At 37.9% G+C, this 24,062-nt stretch overlaps 2 protein-coding genes across 5 annotated transcripts in view; both read right to left on the reverse strand.

Annotated features, from left to right (window-relative positions):
* LOC23687733 (G-protein coupled receptor daf-37) overlaps nt 1-24,062 on the reverse strand; it is a 511,826-nt gene that overhangs the window by 83,547 nt on the left and 404,217 nt on the right. The window lies entirely within an intron of this gene.
* Nucleotides 6,216-24,062, reverse strand: part of LOC5570792 (titin homolog) — a 38,173-nt gene continuing 20,326 nt past the window's right edge. For 2 of the 4 annotated variants that reach the window (XM_001653240.2, XM_021842902.1), the window contains exons 2-3: nt 17,577-19,358; nt 6,216-6,810 (exon numbers count right to left, since the gene is read on the reverse strand). In XM_001653240.2, the coding sequence (XP_001653290.1) occupies nt 17,637-19,355 (1,719 nt within the window). In that variant the 5' untranslated portion in view covers nt 19,356-19,358 and the 3' untranslated portion in view covers nt 6,216-6,810; nt 17,577-17,636. Of the gene's footprint in view, nt 6,811-17,576; nt 19,359-19,570; nt 19,711-24,062 lie in introns of those variants that run through there. The other 2 variants (XM_021842900.1, XM_021842901.1) reach the window with 2 other exon arrangements.

Below are 24,062 nucleotides of genomic sequence, written 5' to 3' on the forward strand. Positions count from 1 at the left end.
CCTGTTCGGTCTTTTTTCGGCCTCTCATTTAATCAATTTTAGGTCTCTTTTTTCGCTGGCAAGAGGCCTCTATCCAGCTTTTTACGAGCGCTAATGATGGTTTCTGCGCTCGTGTACATACACGTTACATGTCACCAACACTACTTAAAGATTGCTGGTTAAAAATATAAACAGAGATCAGCTGTTCCCAGCAAAATCAAATGGCAGTATTTTCAACCAGCAAATTTGCGCGAGTGTTCGTGACTCCGCTCGACGAGAGCTCAATGGCTGCCACAAATAGGCTCACTTTCTGGTAGGGATTTAATGATTTGACGTTTAGCTTGGGTCCGTTCAATAGAAAACGACCTTAGCCAAACGTCAAATCGACATGTCCCTACCAGGATGTGAGCCTGTTAGCGGCAGCCATTAGCGCTTTTAAAAACCTGGATAGAGGCAAATGTAAGCATTCTCTAAGTCATCTTTATACGGCTTGTTGCTGAGTAAAGGCGCTGTACATACGGACGAAAGCTTCTATGCGATCCTTTTATCAACAAATCTGGCGAATCTACTCAGCTATTTTAAGCTCCTGTAACAGAGTATTTCGTAGATTGCATACTGACAGCTGTCATGTTGGTTACTTTACCACTCTTAAGCTAAGTATACTTATATGCTGTTTCGCTCAAGAAAAGTAAAGAAATTCCTTGATTGAAAGGGTCAAGAAACTTCCTACAGAGAGCCCCCTTTGAAGTGACATTTCTTCTCAACTGCGTACTGCGATCAGAAAAATGTGATTTTCTTGACCATTTCTTGGGAGAAATTTTCCACGCATCGAGATAGGCGATTCCTTTTCTTGTCAGTAGCAAACCGGCCTTTATTCCAAATGCTTATGGAAAACTATTTCGGAAAGAATAGCAATCGAATCAGAAGTCAGAGATTAAAAGTCATGACAATTTTCATTGCCGGCCACGCCCATCTTCTCCGTTACGAGGAAAGGGAAGGATAATGATGGTATGACACCTACTTAAAGAGAGGCCAGCGACTCACCGACGCCCTCATAGATGTCAAGGAGTTGGATAATAGGGAAGAGAATGGTCTAGGATTCACTATAAGCGAGTGATGCGACCGGATTCAAATCAAGTGTATGTGTAGTTGAGTATATGTTTTGGTACAAGAGTAAATGAAATGTTTTTATCAACGTTGGGAGTGACGTAGCTAAGAAAGTTAATGTCACTCCATGCGCGTTTGTTTTGCAGGGATGGGGCTCAGGTATTTCCACCTTATGTCCTATCTAATGAGCTTTGGTTTGAGCGCCATTACTCGCGCTCTGAAACGAGAAGAATAATTAACCCAACCCTATGATACAGAAGCAGCCCATATTGCATTGAAAATAATCAGTTTAATCGGAACAAACTCACCAAAGCCATTCGTTTGTCCTAACGCCAAATAAAGTTGCAGTCTCTGCAAAAAGTCTCAGGCATTTTGTTGAAAAATGATCCGCTTCCTCTGAATGGTTCCGTATTAACGAAAATTGTGCGTCGTCGATAAAGCTCACACAATTAAAAAAGCAAAACTGGGCATTTTCTTTTGGTTTTCAATATTCTTTAACATTGCCTAGCACAATGATCGTAATCAAATGGGGTTTCGTCACTTTTTTCATTTTTTTTTAAGAAGGCACTGGCCGCCACCACCTGATTTCATAACCGTAGCTAATATGCTTGCTCATTACAATTTAGGGGTCATGCTCAAATTACGTCACGCTCCAAAGGGGGGCCAAAGCCAAGCGTGACAAGCCTTACAAAAATTTTGAAGGGCTCATACAAAAAGTGTGACAAAGGGGGGGGGGGGGGGGTGGTCGAAAAAGTTGAAATTTAGCGTGACATAATTTGTGTACCATCCCTTATCAGAATCACACTTTTCACTATCGGAAAATCTATCCGGGTGGCAGCCGAAGCACCAGCGGAACCACGTAAAATCTAACACATTGAGCGAATTCAATTTTCGCAAAAATGGAACACTTTTATCACTTTACGAAACTTTTACAAGAGCATTTGCAATTCGAATAACACCATCAGCCGATTATATTTGGCACCAGCCGAATCAAAAATTCGCGAAACCGAAATTAACGTGACAGAAAATTCAAAACGCAGCCGCCCACGCGCACGGCTTGCTGCGATCTTTACCCTATACAGTTTTCCTGTATTATGGATTAAATATTATTTTTGCAATTTCTCATCGTAATAGGCTGATTTTCATCACGCCAATCTGTCATGAAACGGCCTACTTTCCTGCACTGAAGTATGCAGTGCGGGAATAGTCATTACCGAACTGAAACCAGTGCTGTAATGATTCATTACGCAACGCTTTCTCATTACGCAACTGTTTTGAGTTGCGTAATGAATCATTACACAACCATTTTTCAGAAATTGTAAAATGATGGTGAATGCATTCCGATATAATTTCTGATACTCTCAAGTGGTCTTCTACGAAATTGCAAAAAATGTTGTACGTAACTCGTTGCAGAACTCGATTTTTACATCACTCGTCGTAATTATCCTACTCGGCAAGCCTCGTAGGATAAATTTACGACTCGTGCTGTAAAAATCATCATTCTGCAACTTGTTCCGTAAACTACTATTCCGGCAGCCTCCGGAATTCATATCATAATTATCTGAATTCAATGTTCCCAATGTTACTCAATTAGAGTACCTGCCACAGCTTGAGATCGAACTCATGATCTCTGCATCCACAAGTCTCGATGCTGTCCTTGCTGCCACCACAGTATATTTCGAAGGCAAATAAAACATACGTTTTGTTCTACATCGAAAACTGTTCATATAATATTGCATAATGATGTTATTAGATGTTATCGTCACGCTTAAACCACTTCATCAGGCTGAAAAAGTGCGCGAAACGTCAAACGCAATGTTTACATCCTACAAGCTGTGTAGATGCGCCACAATTTGTTGTTTTACAGCTTACTGCTGTATGGTCGCTGTATAATTGACGACAAATTGATTGATTTGATTTGACTTTATTAACGAGATTTTTAGCCCTGGGCTAGTTCATCTCGGGACCAACGGCTTTACTGCCCTTCCGAAGGAAGTCGTCACTATAACTTTTACGTCATAAGTGACTATGTCGGGGATGGGATTCGATCCCAGGTCCTCGGCGTGAGAGATTGACGACAAAGCGCTTCTTAATTGTATATTGAGCAGCATAACAAATCATATTGTATAGAAGCAGCCGGATTAATGATGGGGACTTTTATTCCACATCAATAGGTTGCTACCTTTTACGGTGTTGAATTACAGCTTAGTGAAAGCAGCAAAAGCTATAATTGACCAAATTTATTCAGCTACGATTTGTAGCTGCAAAATGTTTGTTTACAGCTGTATTAACGCTAATCGTACTATTTCTGACAGACTTCATTTTCTGCTGCATTCGCTGCTTCAATTCAACTGTTATACAGCACAAAGCAAACAATCTTGGCTTATAGCGCTAAAATTATTAGTTGGGTAATTTCCTATTTTTAAGGTCCTTAGTTGCTACCCGGTGAAGACTAAAAGCTTTCTTAGTCTTGTGGTAACTTTCGATTTTTAGCCTAGGACTCCATAGGGTTAAAAATATTCTTAGCTACACTGTGCACAAGATATTTATCAACGTTTGTCCTACACAGCAAAAAATCTTAAATTTACGTGACACGTAAACTTTTATGATAATCATGTGAAACGAGTTATAACTGAATATTCAACGATGAATTATGTAAACTGTCTCATTGCATTCGAAAATGCTTGCAATCTTGAATGAAACTGAAACATTTCATGATCTTTTATCCAACATTCGCCAATATTGCATGCTTTCTTGCATCTAGAAAGTGAAATTGCTCGGTTTACATGATTCTACGCTGAATATTTTATCATATATAATGCACATGGATGAATCGACGGCTTGTCATTTGATGTGCATTATTTATGATTGAATTTTCAGCGTTAAAATCATGTAAACCGAGCCGTTTTGCATGCAACATTCTTTAAGAGAAGACGTGTTGTGTTCAATATTAAGGATTTTGCTAGCAATATTGGATAAAATAGATGTGTTTATAGGTTTTATCATTGAATAATACATGAGAAATGGCTTTGCATGATTAAAGCTAAAATTACGTTACGTGTAAATCTAATATTTTTTTGGTGTGTACTAGGGTGCGGCTTATTTTTCAAAAGTTCTCAAAACCAAAAATTCGTGTGCTCTACTGAATCCAAATCACATTGAGAGAAACCTCAAAATCTGAGCCAAAAATATTAACATTTAGAGGTGGCGCAGGCGTCTTGAAGGTGAATTTTCAAGTTATAAAAATGACCTTCAGTGAAGTAAACGTAACTTTGTTATTTTCCAACCAATTTCAAAACTTTTAGCATCATTATTTATCTAACGTAACGAATGGAGTGAAATAAGAAAAAACATTGGTCTCGTATGTGGTGGATCCCTGTTTTATTTATACGGCAAGCCGTTTTATTTGAGTTTTATTTATTAAGAGTTTTTGCGTTTTGCGATTACTGGATGCACTTCGTCACATCCATGCCCTTGAATTTGAATTGAAGGACGCGAGGAAAAGAGCAATATGTCCATAGAAAAGAAGCAGCGATCAATACTCATTCTTAACAAAATACAGCCCTTACTTTAATCATTCGATTTGAACTCTTCAAAACAAATGGGCTTATTCTACGACTAGCGTGAGGTGAGAATTGTCGGTCTCATATACTGCCCATAACTGCATATTTGTAACATTCGACAAAAGTAGGCACTGAGTAAATGGAGTACCAAGTATGAATTTCTCGTCAGTATGGGAAGGCCCCAAAATTTCAAAAAATTACCAAGAATTCAACAATGCTTATGTGAAGCTAAAATTTTGTACAGCTCATCTCACATATTGGGTGAATAGCCAGAAAATAATTCTGATAGAAATTTCTTAGTCCCAACATTACGAGGCCCATGTATAATCTCAATGTGACTGTTCTGCGGTTATATCAAGCAATGTGACAAAACAACTTGGTATTTTTTCCGAATTTTCTAGAACAATCTCACAGATTTTATGAGGTTAGTCGAAAGTATTGATGATTTGATGATGTTCCACGATATTAACTCGAAATCGTCAAAAATGTCGAATGTGACTGTTTTGCAGTTATGGGCAGTATAGAGAGGTCACAATTCTCGACTCGAGTAAAGTGACACGCCGTGGAAACTGAATGGAGAGTCACGTCACTCGAGTCGAGTATTGTCACCTCGCTCTACGAGACCGAAAATTCTCACCTCACGCAAGTCGTAGAATAAACCGAAAAGTTACACAAAATCGAGCACTTCTGGACCAGCACATTGTGCGTGTATCTATAACATTATCTGAAAAATTGATTTTGCGCTGATTTCTGCTTAATTATCTGAAATATCACAACACACAGAGATACTTAGAACTACAGTCAACCTCATGGAGGTCGATATTGAAGGGACCATCGACTCATGGAAATATGGAGTCATGGAATGGCAATGCTATGAAAAGTCGTTTGAGGGGACCATCATAGTAACCATGAAATTCTCGCGTTGAGTATCATACAGGCGTATCTGCAGTGATCGATTACTCTTCGTCGATTTTCTCTTTCGATTAGTACAAGAAATTTCATAGATTTTCGAAATGTTTTACGACGCAGCACGATTAAGTACGATGAGTTCTTTCTACTTAATCGAAAATAGCAGCCGAAAACGGTCACCCGTCCAAGTAATTAGCTAAAGAGAAATCGATCATTGCAGTTACGCCCTTATGATACTGAACGCGAGAATTGGATTATCAATATTGTTCCATGAGTCGATATCGAACCTTCTCTGTGTGTCATATACTTTGCGAAAAAGAAGAAGAAATCAGCCTAGGAGTATTTTTTCAGAATGTGTCAAAATTACACACCAGTATCCAGAAGACTTGATTTTGTAACTTCGTAGTACGAAGAGACCTTTACACTTAATGATGGCAACACTGTTACAGTATGGATGGGGAATGTTCTCAACAAATTAATAAAATAATTAAAAAATGTATTTTTTTTTCTTTTTTTTTTTGTCATTTTATTTATTGTATTTGTTCTGAAGAGGAATCCAAATGCTTACCATTATTGCTCGAAAACCTATAATTTTTACTATACTCGTAAAACATGATGGTAATAGTCGATTCTGAATGTGTTCCATTTGTTCATCCAAATAAATGATTTTGTTTCTGCTCCTCTGGTGAACATTGCACTAAAATAACTAATCAGCTCTGATTTTGTTTTCTTTTACAGCTGTAGTACTTGCTGTATCGTAGATATAAATTTCGTAGCATGATGTGTTCGATAGATTTTTGATTGTTCTAAAGCGTGTGGGAAAATATGTCTGTGCAACCTGTTAACCTAACTAAAAATGTGACGACAGTTTTCTCTCAATATCAGTTATAGCAGCAAATAAATGATGACCTTACATTCAATCTACCTTATTCTAACTGTTTTGTAAGCTCAAAGTACCACTAACAGTACCTCTCGCTCTCGCTCTCTAAGACATATGTGTTTATTAGTAGTGTTTCTTTTTACTCTGGAGGTTTAAAATAATTCAGTATGATATTTACACACCATTAGAAGTGTCACGTTCAAAGCAGTTCACGCAAACGAATCGAAAGACGGTAGGTCTTTCCACACGCGAAATGTTTGCGTCGAACATGTATTCAAAAATAAATGGAACCGGAAATCGAAACTTTAATCACTCGCAGACGATCGCAATGGCACCGTGGTTCGAACTTTTTGATTCATTCTTCGGGATGTTCTGAGGATGGAAAGAAACAGAAAATAATTAGAAAATAAAGTACTATAGGTAATAATATAATGAATATACAAGAAACGCGATTCCTTCAGTGTATGTACTGTATACAACTTGAAATGGAGGAATAGACAGAACAAAATGGTCATCCGGGACAAGATAAGCAGCCTTTGTTTGCAAATTTTCGAAGGACTCATACAAAAAACGTGACAAAGGGGGGAGGGGGTCAAAAAAATCGAAATGTAGCGTGACATAATTTGTGTACCATCCCAAGTGGAAAACCTAAATAATTTTGCCTCAGTGTAAAGGATTACTTCCCTGAAGTAATTATTGGAGGAACTCCTGGAAAAACCCAAAATAATTGAAGGAATTTCTAGCAGAAATTCTGGAGAATATCTAGATGAATTCGAAGTAAGTTCTGAAGAAATTTCTGAGTACATACTTGGAATAACACCAGTAGGTTCGTCTTCTTCTTGGCATTTACGTCCTCACTGGGACAAAGCCTGCTTCTCTGCTTAGTGTTCTTATGAGCAATTCCACAGTTATTAACTGAGAGCTTTCTTTACCAACGTTGCCATTTCCAAGGAAATTTCCATTACGCAAAGATCCTGGATCGACCGGGAATCGAACCCAGACACCTTACGAATGGCTTTGCTTTGTAGCCGGGACTCTAACCACTCGGCTAAGGAAGGCCCCAACGCCAGTAGGTATCCTTGGATTAATTCGATGAGATATTCCTGTATGAATTACTAGCGAAATTGTTGAGAACTCCCAGAAGGAATTATTATAGCAATCCCTGAAGGAATTCCTGTAATAGTCTTCGGAAGTATTCCTGGAGAAATAGCTTTAGATATCCCTGGAGGAATTTCTCAATGATACTTCTAGGGATTCCTCCAGGCAGTGATGCATTTTGAACTGAACGCGAGCAAAAAGTAAACGCGTTCTTTTTTGAACGGGAACGCAGTAAACATTGAACTCTCATGCAAAATTTTGTCAATGCTCAAGAACGCCCCGTTCACTTATGAATGCACACTGCAGCTTGAAACACGAAAAAAATACATCAAACTATGTTGAATTCATATCATTCCAAATTGATGGTATCATCAAGGTTTCCTAGCATGTTTTGTATGACTTTCGCATGGAAATGTATTGTGTAAGAGCATTGGGAACAATTTTCCTTCCGCGTTCATTTTTCAGCTCCCATGGATTCAATTTTTTGGACTGATCAATGTTCAAGCCTACCGTGGTGAATCAAAATCTGGACGGTACCAATATCCGGACCCTCTGATAATTATCATTAATTAAATGTAGAATTTAAATAATTATTCGCATTATTTTATACATAACACCTTCCTTCAGCTTTATTGGTCAGCTGTCAGTAATCTAGTTAGCATTGAATAATAATTGATAAAAATAAAAACAAATATGTTGCTTCAGTTTGACGTGATTTCTTTGCAGTGGGGGTCAATACAGAAAGAGTTTCGACGAATGCCCACGACGTTTGATTAACAATTATACGATTAAATTTCACGATTCTAGAAGTGTTTTATATAAAACAGTGAATAAAACGTATGATTTGATGTTCTGAGGCACTATACTTGTAATACAACGTGAAAATGTACTATGAATGGTGAAAAAACGACACTGTCCGGGAGTGCAGACAAGTGACTTTATATCCGGACATTGCTCTAAAGCACTGTGTTTCACCCGTGTGAATTAAAACTTGGAAAGTAAATTAAATAGAAAAGCAGAAACTAATATCATTAAAGTGTTACGAGTTATTAAAAGTGCTAAAGAAACAGTGTGACATGTTTTATGATACTTTTTAAACACTAAGTACCCCATTAAAATGTGTCTGTGTGAGTCCTGAACCAGTAAAGGTAATTGAACCAGTAAAGGTAATCAGTGCACCAGTATCCGCTCATGTCCCTATTTCCGCTCATTAGTGTAAATATTGATTTTTCGTGTCAAAAACCAACCTTTTTCGTACGGAAATATTCAAGCAATAACAACAACTTTCAAATTAAGTCGTCTGACATTATTTTCATCTGATAAAATAATTATTTATATTGAAAACACAAGGCCTCGTGAGCGGTTATTGGATTACTAGGTATTTTTGTGTGTGCCAATAACCGCTCATGCACAAAATTGAACAAAATTTTAAAGAAATGCCGATTTTAGTATACAGCCTTCTTTATTGCAGTAGTAGCTATGGTTTGACCATAAAAAATATCAGGATAAACAACGAAATTCGAAAAATTGCATTTTTCAGTAAGTTCGTCACGAAATCTGTTTACAGTGAGCGGAAATAGGAACACTTAGCTGCAATAACAAATGCAATTAAATAATTTTCTATTAATGTTTTTCAAATTATTTGTATTTTGCTGCCGAATACCTATAGTTGGAGCTACATTGTGACACAAAAATAGTATTGATTGACACAATAGTTATTTTATAATAAGCATTTGAACCCATAACTTCCCTTAAATGAGCGGAATCTGATGCACTGATGGTACTTACTGAAATTTCATTTCGATTTGCATCATAAAACAAACGCCCGCATCATTTTTTTATTGAATGATCATTAATGTGGCATAAGAATTAATTGTTATACATTTTTTATGGATTTTATTAAGATAATTCAAGTTACGTTACAGGTGTCCGGATTTTGATGCATAAGTGTCCGGATTTAAAACCAACGCTCGTATAGCTGTCCGGATTTAAGGACAAGTCATGCTTGATTATTTCAATGTTTTTCGTGATGTTTTCATATTTTTTTTTTCAATTAAATTCGTAAAATACTTGTTAAAAATAGAGTTCGAGCATTCATTAACCTTAGGCGTCCGAGTATTGATTCACCACGGTACTTGATCCCTCGTTCAAATATTTGAACTGGAACGCAAACTGAACGCGTTCAAATACAACACTGCCTCCAGGGATTTCTAATTCAATTTCACAATCATGAAAAGGGTAAAAAAATACTCTTTTTTTAAACTTGCACACAGTGCAAAAACGGGTAAATTTTTACTAATTAATGGGTGAAAAAATAGTTAAAATCGAAAAATCAATGACCACTATCAGTTGGCGGAAGAGCCGCTTGTTGATCCGTTGAAATTATTATTAATATTATCATCTTCCAGGACGCCAGTAAGTACAATATTGTTGGAGAATACCATATTCATATAGAAACATTGAAATTGTATGTTATTTTTTTCAAATTTCTTTCATTTTTCCAGATCTACGACCGAAAATAAATGACGAACTTGAAAAAAAAGCAGGACGCAGCAATCACAATAATAAATGTGTACCAAAGGTAGATTATAAAAAAACGGAATATATTAATGTTTATTATTGATATTTTTAATTTACACGATGAAATTCCCTTGTTTGCATTATACTGAAACGCCCAACAAAATATTTTTGACAAAAAGGGTAAATTTTTACCCATTTTGTAAAACATTCGACATCTTTACAAGGGGTAAAAAAATACCCATCCATTGACAGAAACCGCTTTTACTCTTTAAAGAGTAAACCGTGTTTACTCATTAAATGTGGAGAGGCACTTCTAGCGGAAATGGGTGAATTTTACCCTTTAAAGGGTATTCGCAAACCACCGTGTAGAGAGTTCGAGTCTTCGACAATATTATTCAGAAAGTGAAGGAAATTCGAAAGGTAAACAGTTTAGTTCGTAGGTGATGGTAGTGAACATGTTAGGGTGCCGGTACCAATGGTTGTAATGTACCAGTAGATTGGACTATGGAAAAAACGTACATTTTCGATAAAAACAACATGAGCTATTTTTGGTGGATAGATCGCCTCTAGTTTAGTCGATTTGCCACCAAAAGTCGTGTGTGCCGTCGTGGTCTAGTAGTGGGTCAACGGATGGAAGCTGTTTTTAAAATGGATATATAAAAATGAAGAAAAGTGCTAGAGATGATCTGTATGCTTCATTCGAAAGATATTAGTTGCTGTTCCGAGGGAAAAATGTTAAACCTATGCAAAAATTCATCATTTTGTTCAAAATTCCTTATATCATTCCCGAACGTCTACTACTGGAGCACTAGCGCAACTACTGGAACACGTGTACTAATAGTGGCTCAAGCGATTTTATGTTAAAAACATAGTTTTATCACTGTTTTCATATTTTTCCCATATACGTAGTAGAGGATGAAATCTTTCTGTTGACGCCAAAAGATCTCTGTTAAGGCTTTTCGTTATTTTGTTATGATTTTGTATAGCTTAGGTAGTCCACTAATGGCACCGGCACCCTATATAGTGAATTTTCAGCTAGTTCTGTGTTAGCATGCTGATGGCAAATTCGAGAATTAAGCAGATTTATTCAGACAGTCAAAGAATTCCGGACGGCAAACAGTGTGATTCGTTATTCTCCCGCTGGGTGGCACTAGTGAACGTGAGAAAGTGTTCCATATCCTTTGATTCATATCCTAGTGATTCAGCTATGACTGACTTCATGTGCGGGTGATTCAGGCCTGAATAACATCATGTTCAAATTATTCAAAAGTCAGAACCTCTTCATATACAAGTGATTCAGGATTGGTTAACTTTATATCTACGTGATTTATGTTGATTCACTTCTTACCCTAGTGTATGATTCTCTTTATATTCATGTTTCAGGTTTGATTCACTTCATAGTCAAATAACTCAGATTTGATTCTCTCCAAATCCAAAAAAATCATGACAGATTCACTCCATGTTCAAATGACTCATGTCTGGTTCACTTCATTTTCAAATGATTCAGGATTGGTTACCTCCATAATTCAAGTAATTTAGGATTGATTCACATCATATTCCAGTGATTCATGTCGGATTCACTGGATATTCAAGTGATGCAGGTCTGAATTACTTTATATTCACCTGATTCGGTATAAATTACTTGCTATTCAAATGGTTCATGTTTGATTCAGGTCTGATTCACTTCATTATCAATTAATTAAGGGAAGGTGGGGCAAGATGAGCACTAGGGCGATTCAAATTTCAAAAATGTTTGAAAATCCAATCTCCCATATGCTTCTTACCATCCTTACCATAAAAATAGTGTTCTGAGAAATTTCCAGCTTTCTAAGTGGTGATTTAGAGGTGGCCCAAAGACAATGTAGGTTTATATGGAAATTACTATAGACAAATTTTGAGAAATGTTCCAAACACGCTAGTACAGTAATGTAAGTAGAAACTTATCATCTCATATTGAAAACTCATTCTTCTAACCATAATGAAGGATGTTGCCGAAGAAACAAATTCCCTTTGAGCTAATTTTGTTTGAGATTCTTGTACATGTTTGCAAGGAGTATAATCCCATATTGATCTAAATAATAATAAACAAACTCATGAATATCTCTTCTGCTATCCGTCGGATTGAATTTCTCAATTCAGCAAATTTCTTTTTTATGGTTTGAAGAATGAGTTTTTACTTTGGGATAATAAGTTTGTACTAATGTTACATTAGTAGCGTGTTTGGAACATATCTCAAAATTTGTCTATAGTAATTTCCATATAAACCTACATTGTCTTTGGGCCACCTCTAAATCACCACTTAGAAAGCTGGAAATTTCTCAGAACACTATTTTTATGGTAAGGATGGTAAGGAACATATGGGAGATTGGATTCTCAAACATTTTTGAATTTTGAATCGCCCTAATGAGCACCCCTTGTTTGTGTCGTTCTTACCGAAGTTATTCAATATTTTTTGGGGTTCTGATGAATATCATTAAATAGATATGACGGCCATAAATTCCATCTGAAACATGAACAACACAACGTGAATATTTTCAAAAATACATAGTAGTCCAAAAATTTACCCTTTCATATAAGATTTATGTTTTTGGCACTATACGGCCAAAACAACAATCTTCAGTAGATAATCTGGAGCGAAACTTTTATTAAATTTAAAAAAAAATATTTCATCTGTATTGATTGTATTAAAAAGTTTGCACCATTAGGGGAAGATGGCCACCATGTTCAAAATTAAATAAAAGTAGGATATTATAAAACCACATTTAGCTGTGAGCTTGACTTACGGTATTCGCTTTGTACAAAACTATTTTTCTAAAAAATATATTAACAAACAACGAATTTAACCGTTTTTTTTTTTAAATAAGCTCTTAGCAGTTTATTGAAAGTTATTTATTTTTAGATAAAAGCTTAAAAAATTAAGTTAGTTTGAGGTAAATAGGGGGACACGGGCAGTATGGACTGGACACCCTAAGGAATTTGTCAATTTTGACTGTAAAGACATAAATATTACACTGTTTTTATGTGCAGTATGCTTATAAGAGTTCTAAAGCATTTGTTGAACATTGTTGCATTATTTTGGAAAAAAATATTTTATTTCCAAAAAGAGGTTTAAAAAAAGCTTATATTTGGTAGTCACCATCAAGCTACCGGGGCAAAGTGGACACCCCCATGGGGCAGTATGGACACCTTGACGTTTATAGGATAATTGTCCAGCAATCATACCCAGAACCTCAAAAAATGAAGAACATATTTAGGAAACCATAGTGACAGGTCATTGTGACACTGAAAACATGATTAAAACCAGTTTACGACATTTTTCGTAGAGATGCTTCCAATATTGCCTCCAGGTTGGTTTTAATCCAAAAAAAAATTAAAATTGACGATTTTCAACCGATTTGTGGCTTCGCATCATAATCATTGCATTAAATGCTAAATATTTTTGGATAATTTTGTGTTTGAAGATATATTTCTTTATGTTTAAAAATGGCAGCTCTATTTTGTCACCCGGTGTCCATATTGCCCCAATAGTATAAGAAATTTTCATATAAGTTTTTCAATGTCTTAAAGTAGCAGAAAGATATCTACTATATTTTTTTTATAGCATAAATAATTGAAGATTCAATCAAGAGCTATATTCTCGGTCAACTTGCAGTCATTTGTCTCTGAAACCTTATTTGGTTAGGTGTGGATGTTATAATTTTCGAACCCAATAATATCTTGCTCAATTTTTCGGTTCAAAATCAATGTTTTAAACAATTTTTCTGCAATTTGAATGGATAATTTATTCTTTTGGCAGGCACCTGAAATATTCTTTGCCTCTAAAGTGTAAAATTATTCGCATATGCAAAGATACAGGGGATGTCCATTCTGCCCCGGGTGTTCATATTGCCCCCGGTACCCCTACCATAAGAAATTAAAGATAATATCTTTGGATATTACAAGCATTGGAAAATAATAGTTTTCTTTAGTAAATTTTGTCTTTTTATGGGCGTGCCCATCTTGCCCCGGAGTATTTTTGACAGATGATAAAAATAAAACTATTTTCCAACGTGTTAGGGAAACTTCACCGGTGGTCCATTTTTTGGTCCATATTTATGCCAAAAATGGACCTCTAAACTCTGGTGAAGGAGTTGAATGAACTGCAAAGGAATTCCCGGATGAACCTCGATAGAATTGCGGCAGAGCTTCGAAAGAATTACCGGCAGGGCTCCGGATGAACTTCGGAGGAATTGCTGAAGAGACTCCATAAAAAACTGTGGAGGATTTCCGGAGGAAGTCTGGGAGTATTTCCCGGAGGAAGTCTGAAGAAATATTCAGAGAAGCTCCAGATGAATTCCTGGAGAGACCCCGGAAGAATTTTCTGGAGAAACTACGAAGAAATTACTGGAGGAACTTCCGAGGGATTGCTGGAGGAACCATGAAGAAAATATGAGGGAATTACCGGTGGAGCTCCGAAGGATATCCCGGAGGAACTAAGAAGGAATTTCTGGAGGATATCTAAAAATAAGAGTAGCTTCATAAAGAAAATCCAAAATAACTTCGGAGGAAGTTATGGAAGAACTTTGCAGCAATTGCTGGATGAAATCCAGAGGAATTGCTGTAGGAACTCCGGAGGAATTTTTGGAAGCAAGGAATTTCTGGATTATTCCAGGGAATCCGTGAGAAATTCCCGGAGGAACTTTGGCGGATTTCTTGGAGAATATCTGGAGGATTTCCCGGAGGAAATCTAGGGGAATTATCCAAATAACTTCAGAAGGATTTCTAGTGGAACTCCGGAGGATTTCCGAGGAATTGCTTAAGGATTTCTGGAGAAACTTCGATTCAATTCTTAGAGGAACAATGACAAATTTCCGGAGGAACTTCCAGTGGAGCTGGAATGGAATTTCCGGTGGAGCCGTCCAGAAATTCCTCGGAGATTTTTTCCAAGAATTCCTCCGGAGATTCCCCCCAAGAACTCCGCTGGGATTTTTTCCAGGAATTTCTCATGGGATTTCCAACAGCAATTCTTCCGGGGAATTGGTCCAGGATTTTCTCTGGGGATTTTGTCCAGAAGTTCATTAAGAAATTCCTCTGAGGATTTTATCCAGAAATTCTTTCGGGGATTTTTCCATAGAATTTTTTCGGAGACATCTTCAGGAATTAATCTTGGGATTTAAACCAGGAACTTCTCCGGGATTTTTTTCAGCAATTTCTTCTAGACTTTATTCAGGGATTTCAAGGATTCCACCGGCGATATTCCCAAAAACTCCTCCGGAAATTTGTTCCAGAAATTTCTCAGGGGATTGTCAATAGCTATTACTCCGGACATTTCGTATAGAAATTCCTCAGTGAATTTGGTCCAGAAATTCTTCCGGGGATTTCCTTAAGAAGCACCTCCGAGAGTTTCTTCCAGAAAACTATTTATCACCTTTTAAAACTTTTAATGGTTGGAAGCCAAAGTAATGATGTAAAAGATAAGAATGGTTACTAATTTTACCAAAATAAAAATGTTTAAGGCCGTCATTGAAATTTGTACGCGTCGTTGATTATTGCTGCTAATTCATCTCACGATCAAATCAAATCAAAGAAAATCAGTTCGTTTTGCACTGACACAGCTGAAAAAGTATCAGCATACTTTATGCATATTGATGCGTACAGTGATACTTTTTCAAGCCAAAATAAACTATCAAGACTGAGTTTTATCACTTTGAAATTGCAAGCAGTAGAGTCATCATTGCTGCTAAAACGAATGACGGGCTATTAGCCTTAAGTAGGCTTAAATCACGCTTATCTTTAGGGTGCTCATCTTGCCTCGCCTGACGCTACTTCATATTTGAGGAAATCTTTACTAATTCACTTCATTTCATGTAATTAAGGCTAAGTAGCCTGTTTCGGTAGCCATGTTGATTTTGCAGTTTGTAATCTCAAAGTGATAAAACTCAGTCATCTTAAGTAATATTGAGTCAGAAAAGTATCACTACTTGCGCTTACATGCAGAACGTATGCCAGTGCAAAACCGAGTGATTTGCTTTAATTCGCAATTGTGAGACGAATTAGCCACAATCATCGATGCCCAGTACAAATTTTAATGACGGCCTACTTCGCCTAAACTTTACAGGGTCACTAGCGCTACTTAGCATCCAAATTGCGAACCAAACTGTCTGTCTACCGAATGTCCTTTGTTCCGCTGAACAACTTTGCTGAAGACCGCAACTTTGAATGATTGTTCTTCTTCGTCTTCGAAAAAGACGTCTATCTGTATTGCTGGTCTGCTCGATACACGGAGAAATCAGAATACCCAAAAATTAAGTTCTTTTTACTCAAATTTGGGTAAACTGCATTTAGTTTTTACCCACGGTTGGGTTGTTTTGCCTCTCTCGCAACAGCAATGTTGTCAAAAACAGAGAGAGACGCACCGACCCAGCGTCGAAGTTCAATGGAATAAGCCAAATTTGGGTTCTTTCGAGTTTACCTAACATTAAGTTGTTTTAACCCATCACGGAGACTTCGAAAGCTAACGCTAGTTAGATTTTTTTTGCACTGAGTTGTTTGTTTTGCCGCTGTCAAATGGAAACAACCTAATGATAGGTATATATCAGTTAACCCAAATTCCCACGGAAGAGCCGAATTGCGTCAAAAGAAGTCAAAGTTGGGTTGATTTGCGGCTCCGTGTAGGTAGACGGTTTGACAGTTCGATAGGTAGATTTGGTTTCACTATTCGCGCAACTCTTCGTGTATAGACTCTGATCATAAGGATCCCGAGATATAGGCTATATCATATAGCAATGTAAATTTACCTGTTTTGAGGGGGTGCTAAACTGTTTTGTGGGTGATTCAATATTCGACTGTGTATTGCAATACTTTTTGTAGTGAGTCCGTATTTATGACAGGTAGTGTATACCTGTTCCTGTATACGAAAAATTATGGGAGTTCATATCATTATGAAAAGCAGTCTAGAGTTTTTTATATGAGCTGTAACACCCACCCACTCCTCTAGTGTTATGAAATTTGTGAATGGGCCCTGAATAAATAAATCGAACCGTTTCAAAAAAATGTCCAGCACAATTGTACTTCTTCGTCCTGAAAGGGATCTGAAAAATATAACTCGAGAGTTTCACAATAGAATAGGACTTAAAAACATCAACATTTTACAAATTATCCAATCATCAAAAAACTAGAGCAGGAGTTTCCATGATTAAATATTCTGGTGGCAGTATAGGCCCAAACGCAATGATAGCGGAACGGCAACGGAAAGCGGAACCGGTTCGTTAGCATGAACTATAGCATGCTTGTCGACTAAGACTTGTTTCACTTTCGTTCGTTATCAGCTCAGCCAGGACGATGTGATTCATGCTGGCGAACCAGTTCCGCATCCCGTTGCCGTTCCGCTTGCATCGCGTTTGGGTCTTATTTTCTCAAACACAGACATCAATCCAAAATACCGAAATATGAAACATTTTATGATGTGACCAAATATACATTGACAGAAAAGGAATCCGTTTCTTGCTAATTGTATTAGGCAAAAGAAGTTGTGTACTTACCACACGCTTCCAATAGCCTAACGCTCACGATAGCCATACATCCGTAGTCCGACCATTGCCTTAATCCGAGAAGCTGTCGCTCCAGTAGGTGGATGTTAGTGGAGCCACGCACTTGAACAGATCCCTTCCGGTACCGACCGGTGATGCTTCGACCTTTTTTTTCTTCTCAGCACTGCCAGCCTGGGCCTTCTGTCGCTTCAGCCGCTCTTCGTGTTCCTTGCGCTTCTGGATCTCCTTGAGTCGTTGTTGTTGCTTTTTCATCTCCTTTGCCTTTAGCTTTTCTTCGCGCTTCTTCTCATCCTGTGTGTGCCGTTCCAGGTGGTTCGAGAGGTAGACCTTCGATTTAAATGTTTTTTCACACTTTGTGCAGGGGAACAGGTCACCCTTGTGTGTTTGAAGATGCTCTTTAAGCTCAACGCCGGTTTTGAAGGTTTCATCACATTTGTTGCAGTCATGCGTTTTTCGGGGCTTGATTGGTTTGTCATCCTCACTATCCGAGGAGCTAGGATCAGGTGCCTCAATGTAGACAACATTGGCCAGTCCAGGGGATCTGCTGTTCTTCGGTGGACGACCACGACGACGCGGGGTATCCTCAACGATAGAAACTTTGGATGCAGACTTTGCTGACGCTGCTTTTGCAGCTGCTGCAGCTTTAGGGCTAAATCCAGGTTGCCGTCCTCTTCGTCGTTTAACCGGTGGTTCGACGACAACAGGTTCGCTTCTCGGTCTGCGTCCTCGTCGCTTCGGGGTTCTTTTTTTCTTGGGCGAAGGCGCAAAGCTATCGTCCGATGTAACAGGTTCAGATTCAACTTCGGATTGGGAAACTTTATATTCATCATCGTCTTGCGGTTCTTCGTCATTATCTTCCTCATCCGACATGGGGCAGTTGACAATAACGAAATCAGTGGTCCTTCTGGACTTGTAGCTTCGCTTCAACGTTTGGCGTAATTCCTTGTCTGTTTTTTCACAGATTGTCTTGAAATCGTACGCTATTCTGACTTTTTCAACGCAGCTTTTACAGATCTTGTGCGGCAGATGATCACGTTCAGCTATACGAACGTTAGTGCATATTTTCATAATCAAATCACAAATTCTAACGGCGGATTCGAACTCGAATATATCACCCAGTTCCTCTTTTGACTGACAAACTCGGCATATATCCAAATCTGCTGGAGCGCCATCCTTACGACGAACAACTTTAGCTTTACCGGTTTCATCCTTCACTTCCTCAGTTGCCTCCTCTTTAGTCTCTTCTTTCGTACCTTCTTCGGAAGGTTTGTCCGTAGTATCATCTTCTTTAGTTTCTCCCTCTGCATTTTCAACCTCAGCTTTCACTGCTTCAGGTGCTTCCTTTTCTTCCTCTAAATGCTCTTCTTCTAGATGCTCTTCTTGTTGCCCGTTTGCTTCGGCTACTTGTTCCTGTTCAGCCGGTGCATCCGGTTGTTCAGGTTGATGGTTTTCTTCAAGTGTCTCCTCCACTTGACCACCATTATTTGCCACAGGTTCCGGTTGCTCCATTACAACAGGGTACCCTTGTTCTGGAGTTTGATAAGCAACTTCTGCCACGTTAAGACCAGGAGCTGGAGCCGTGATGTTATTGGCGATAATAGATTCCCGCCCCTGGTACTGATTTTCCTTTAATCCGTCGAAGTACTGATGCTGCTCTTGTTGCTGATATTGATACTGCACTGGTTGGTTTTGCAGTTGTGTAATTTCACTAATCTGACCACTGTACACAATGTTTCCGTACGAATTGTTCATTGTGCCATAATTGTCCATCACCTGAAAATATATTTGAGCACGAATTTACAAGCGAAAGCCACCAGAGACGCTCACAAATATGCGAACGATTGCAAAGAAAGTTGTACGCGAAGCTTCTTCTTTTTCAACAAAGCCAGAAAAAAGTGACGCCTATGCGGTGTACTGATTTTTCAACACTTTAATTGATATTTCATAGAAAACTAACAACTCTCCGTTGTAGCACACCACTTCACCTAACTTTTGATACCATTTATATGCACCGAGACACAGTTTTTCACCCCGAAAATAACTTTTATTCGGGACGGCGTGGAAACAAAACACAGAACATTCGGAAATTTTCGACCGCCATGTTGGAATCGGAGATGCGAAGCGGGCGACATAAAAGAAACTACGCAGCGCTGCCAGAAATAATGGAGGAAAAAATCATTGCCTGGAGGTAGGACGGCAGACATAAAAATAATTGATTTTTTTTCTACCCACAAATTAATAGATACAGTGGAAATTTGTTCATAAAGATGCGAAGTAAACTATCTGTAAATAGGAATGTGATAAATTCATGTGTCATTGCGGCCATTATTATCCTATTTGAATTCTAGATGGTGATCGGCCTTTTTGTTTCCCACTAGAGAGGGCCTACATTTGTGGTGGTGATACTGCTCATGCTCAGAGCAAACGATGACGTCACCTGCTTCGATACAAAAGTCAATGCCAGGAATGGACGGATGGAAATATTTCAAAATGAAACGTCTGAATCAAACGGTTACATACACATGTGCTTGGTTTTGCTCGTTGGTGCATCAGCGGGAAAGCAATTATTAAGTAGCTGCTGTAGAGTCTTAGGCTGAAGATATCAGTCTCGATTTGTTTCAAATTTAACGGAAATTTATGATTTAAATAGATAAAAGATAGTTTCTAATATGACCCATATAGGTGTCGCCAGGGAGCGACAAGATTATTATTATTATTAACTTTATTTACGAGACTTTCAGCCCGTGGCTGGTTCGTCTCAGATAGCGACAAGATTGAAATTAATTAGGTGATTCATTCATTCAAAGCTGTGGGCACAGAAAACAGACGTAACACTGAATAAATTTCATAGACCACTTATTTAATGATAATTTCAAATTCACTATATTTCAAACTGATAGAAATGAAACACGTCTGCTGCGTAACGATAGCTAATAATAACTGAACTTATATTCAAATTAAGAAACCGTGGCTTACTTATTCTAACATCCCCCATTAAACATTAATCTTTGCAACACCTTAGGCTTCAATGCAAATATCCTTCCGCTGATTGGTTTCGTCAGGACGTCTGCCTTCTATTGCTTCGATTCCACGTATTGTAGCGTAACTGTTTTAAGTTTGACCTGCTCTCTCACGAAATGATGACGCAAGTCGATGAGCTTACTGCGGGGTGAATATCCAGTTTCCTTTTTTGCATGCAAATAGCATTTCGATTGTCTCAACTTCAGTGCGCATCGTACCTTCGTGCTGTGCGTACACGAATTCTCTCTGCTCTTGGAAGTTTTCTTAAAAACTACCTAAAGCAATAAAACAGTACTTTTCAGTGCTACAAAAACAGTACTTTTCAGTGCTAAAATTAAAAACGGTACTTTTCAGTGCTACTAAAACAGTACTTTTCAGTACTATTTTTTCTACTATTGATCCCTTTACGATCCTTGTTTGGACCTAGAGTTTTCAATTTTCCCGGGAATTGACTTCCCGGGAAACGGGAAATAAAATTATCATTTCCCGGGAATTCCCGGGATCCCGGGAAATTCTAATAACGTAAAAGTTATGCTAATTTGATGAAGTTTTTTGAAATAATGTCATATTTTATGTTCCTCCAAAAATATTTGCTTCGTTTTTTGCTAGGCTTTTTAACAACAAAGTTTATAAAATTAAGCAAAATTATATGTGGAGGTATCGTATGAAGTTCAAATAATATTTACCAACATTTAATAAATCTTTACAAAACTAAAATAAAAAACAAACAAGTAAAAACCTTGAAAACTTTATAATTCTACTCAAATCATGAAATAGATTATTCGAAAATTTCTTTATATTGTATTGCCAACTAGTTGTCCCGGTAAACGTTATATTGCCAATCAGAAGGCAGTGGAGTAAGCCATGTAGAAATCACCTATAAAATGTCAGTGAAATACATCCCGTTTTCTTCCCTTTTTTCGGTTGGTTTTCACCAATGTTTTAACTCACAAACACATCGTATCTCTTCTAGTGGGGACATTGTTTGGTATGATATGAAAAGTAAATTGTGCGATAGTTTTTAACTGAATATACATGGTCCATTCTGTATTTAAATAGAGTTCCAGGGAACTACAGAAATCCCGGGAAATACGGGAATCCCGGGAAACAGAAAATCATTTCCCGGGAAACGGGAATCCCGGGAAATCTCAATTCCCGGGAAATATTCCCGGGATTGAAAACTCTATTTGGACCGGTGCCTTCGATTTTTCGTTGGGTCCGTTGGCGAAAGCTAGCGGTGGTAATCCTTCTTGGACACCGTCTAGGGAAAAAACCTCTCGAAGGTCACGTCTTTCTCGTTTATTAACTAAACATGGTATCAACAACTAACAAAAGGAAGGGTGAATCTCTGAATTCACTACTTCCTTTCAAAAAAGTGGGTTTTAAAACTGTCACTACACGTGGCAAGAATGGAAGAAAGGACGTTTCCCCGGAATGCGAAATTTCTTCCAAGGGTGAAATGAATAATTGTATCGAAATGAGCAATCAGTTCGATGCTCTAGACAAATTTTCCGAACACCAAATCGAAGCAGCTTCTAGCCCAGGCTCTTTGATTCAAGTGAGGAAACAAAGGGTGCCGCCTATCGTGGTCTGTTCTCCGAATTTGGGAGATTTAGGCAGGAGATCTTGAACTCCATCAGGGGAATCAAGGTTTCCTTCCAAATCGCAAAGAAAGGAGACTGTCGCGTTTTGCCGGAAACTCTTAAAGATCGTGAAATTCTTCTCAGACATCTTGAAGAGAAGAAGCACCAATTTTTTACTTATGACGACAAAACTGAACGTTTGTTCAAAGTTGTCTTGAAAGGTTTCTCAAGTGACTATAAGTCACCTGAAGAGATCAAAAATGGAATAAATGATATACTTGGATTTTCCCCAGTCCAAGTAATCATTATGAAAAAGAGAACCCAATCTGGCATTGTTCGGAAAGGGCTTTCTCAAGAATTTTATTTAGTTCACTTTAACAAAAAAGAACTAAATAATATTAAAGCTTTAGAAAAAGCTAAACTTTTGTTTGATGTCCGAGTGACATGGGAACATTTCCAGAAACCTGGAGGAAATTACCAGAACCCCACTCAGTGCCGTCGGTGCCAAAAGTGGTGTTATGGTACAAAAAATTGTCGCATGGATGCTAAATGCATGATTTGCGGAGGTTCTTCTCACGCTAAGGACGTCTGTCCTGTGAAAGAAGATACTAGAAAGTTTGAATGCGCCAATTGCAAGGGCCCTCATAAAGCTAACTTTTGGGAATGCCCTTCACGCAAAAGGGTCATTGAGGCTCGTGCCAGGCAGATGAAAGATAATATCCGTTACGATAACGGTCGTTTCCGGAATTTGCCTGGTAGAGTATCGAACAATGCTCATTTTTCAGTTAACGATCGCTTGATCATGAATCATACCCATCAGGAAGATCATAATCATGCTCATTCACAAACTAATTTTAATCCGTCGGGTAGCCGTTCGAATCTTTCAATTTCGAATGTATCTACCCACGGTAAATCCTTTGCCGATATCGTAGCAGGAAATTCGAACTCCTCCCCTGTTCGATCCATGGGTACCCATTCTACTTGTTTCAAATCAAATGGAAAAAACCCTACCGCCACAGGTAACTTCGCTTCTTCGTCTACCGGAAATCACATGACATGTCTGCCTCTGATTTTAATTTTCTAACTGAACAATTGAATCTAATGATTGATGCAATGTTCAAAGCCACCACTACGACTGAAGCAGTCCAAGTAGGTGTAAAATTTACAAATCAAATTGTTATTGGATTACGTTTTTCTAATGGATCCAAATAATAATTTAAATATTTTAAATTGGAATGCTCGTTCTCTGAATGGTAAAGAGGACGAGCTGTTTAATTTTCTTACGGTTAATAACGTGCATATAGCAGTTATTACCGAAATGTATTTAAAACCTGGATCTAAACTCAAAAGAGATCCTAACTTTTTTGTTTATCGTAATGATCGACTTGATGGGGCATGTGGGGGAGTTGCAATCATCATTCATAGGCGTATAAAACATCAACTGTTTTCATCATTTGAAACTAAAGTTTTTGAAACTTTAGGTGTTTCTGTTGAAACACAGTTTGGTAAATATACTTTCATAGCTGCCTATTTGCCTTTTCAATGCTCTGGGCAGCAAGTTAATTTGCTCCAAACTGACTTGCGTAATTCAAATTTTTTTGTCATTGGTGACTTTAATGCCAAACATCGGTCATGGAATAATTCTCAAAGTAATTCCAACGGCAAAATTTTATTTGATGAGTGCTCTTCAGGATATTTCTCAATTCAATACCCTGATAGCCCCACATGTTTTTCCTCTTCTAGAAATCCATCTACGATTGATTTGGTCTTAACCGACTCTAGTCATCTTTGTAGCCAACTGATTACTCATGCTGATTTTGATTCTGATCATGTCCCTGTTACATTTCAAATATCCCAAGAAGCGATTCTCAAT

The sequence above is a fragment of the Aedes aegypti genome, chromosome 2 (assembly GCF_002204515.2).
Source record: "Aedes aegypti strain LVP_AGWG chromosome 2, AaegL5.0 Primary Assembly, whole genome shotgun sequence".
In the NCBI taxonomy this organism is placed as follows: Eukaryota; Metazoa; Arthropoda; class Insecta; order Diptera; family Culicidae; genus Aedes; species Aedes aegypti.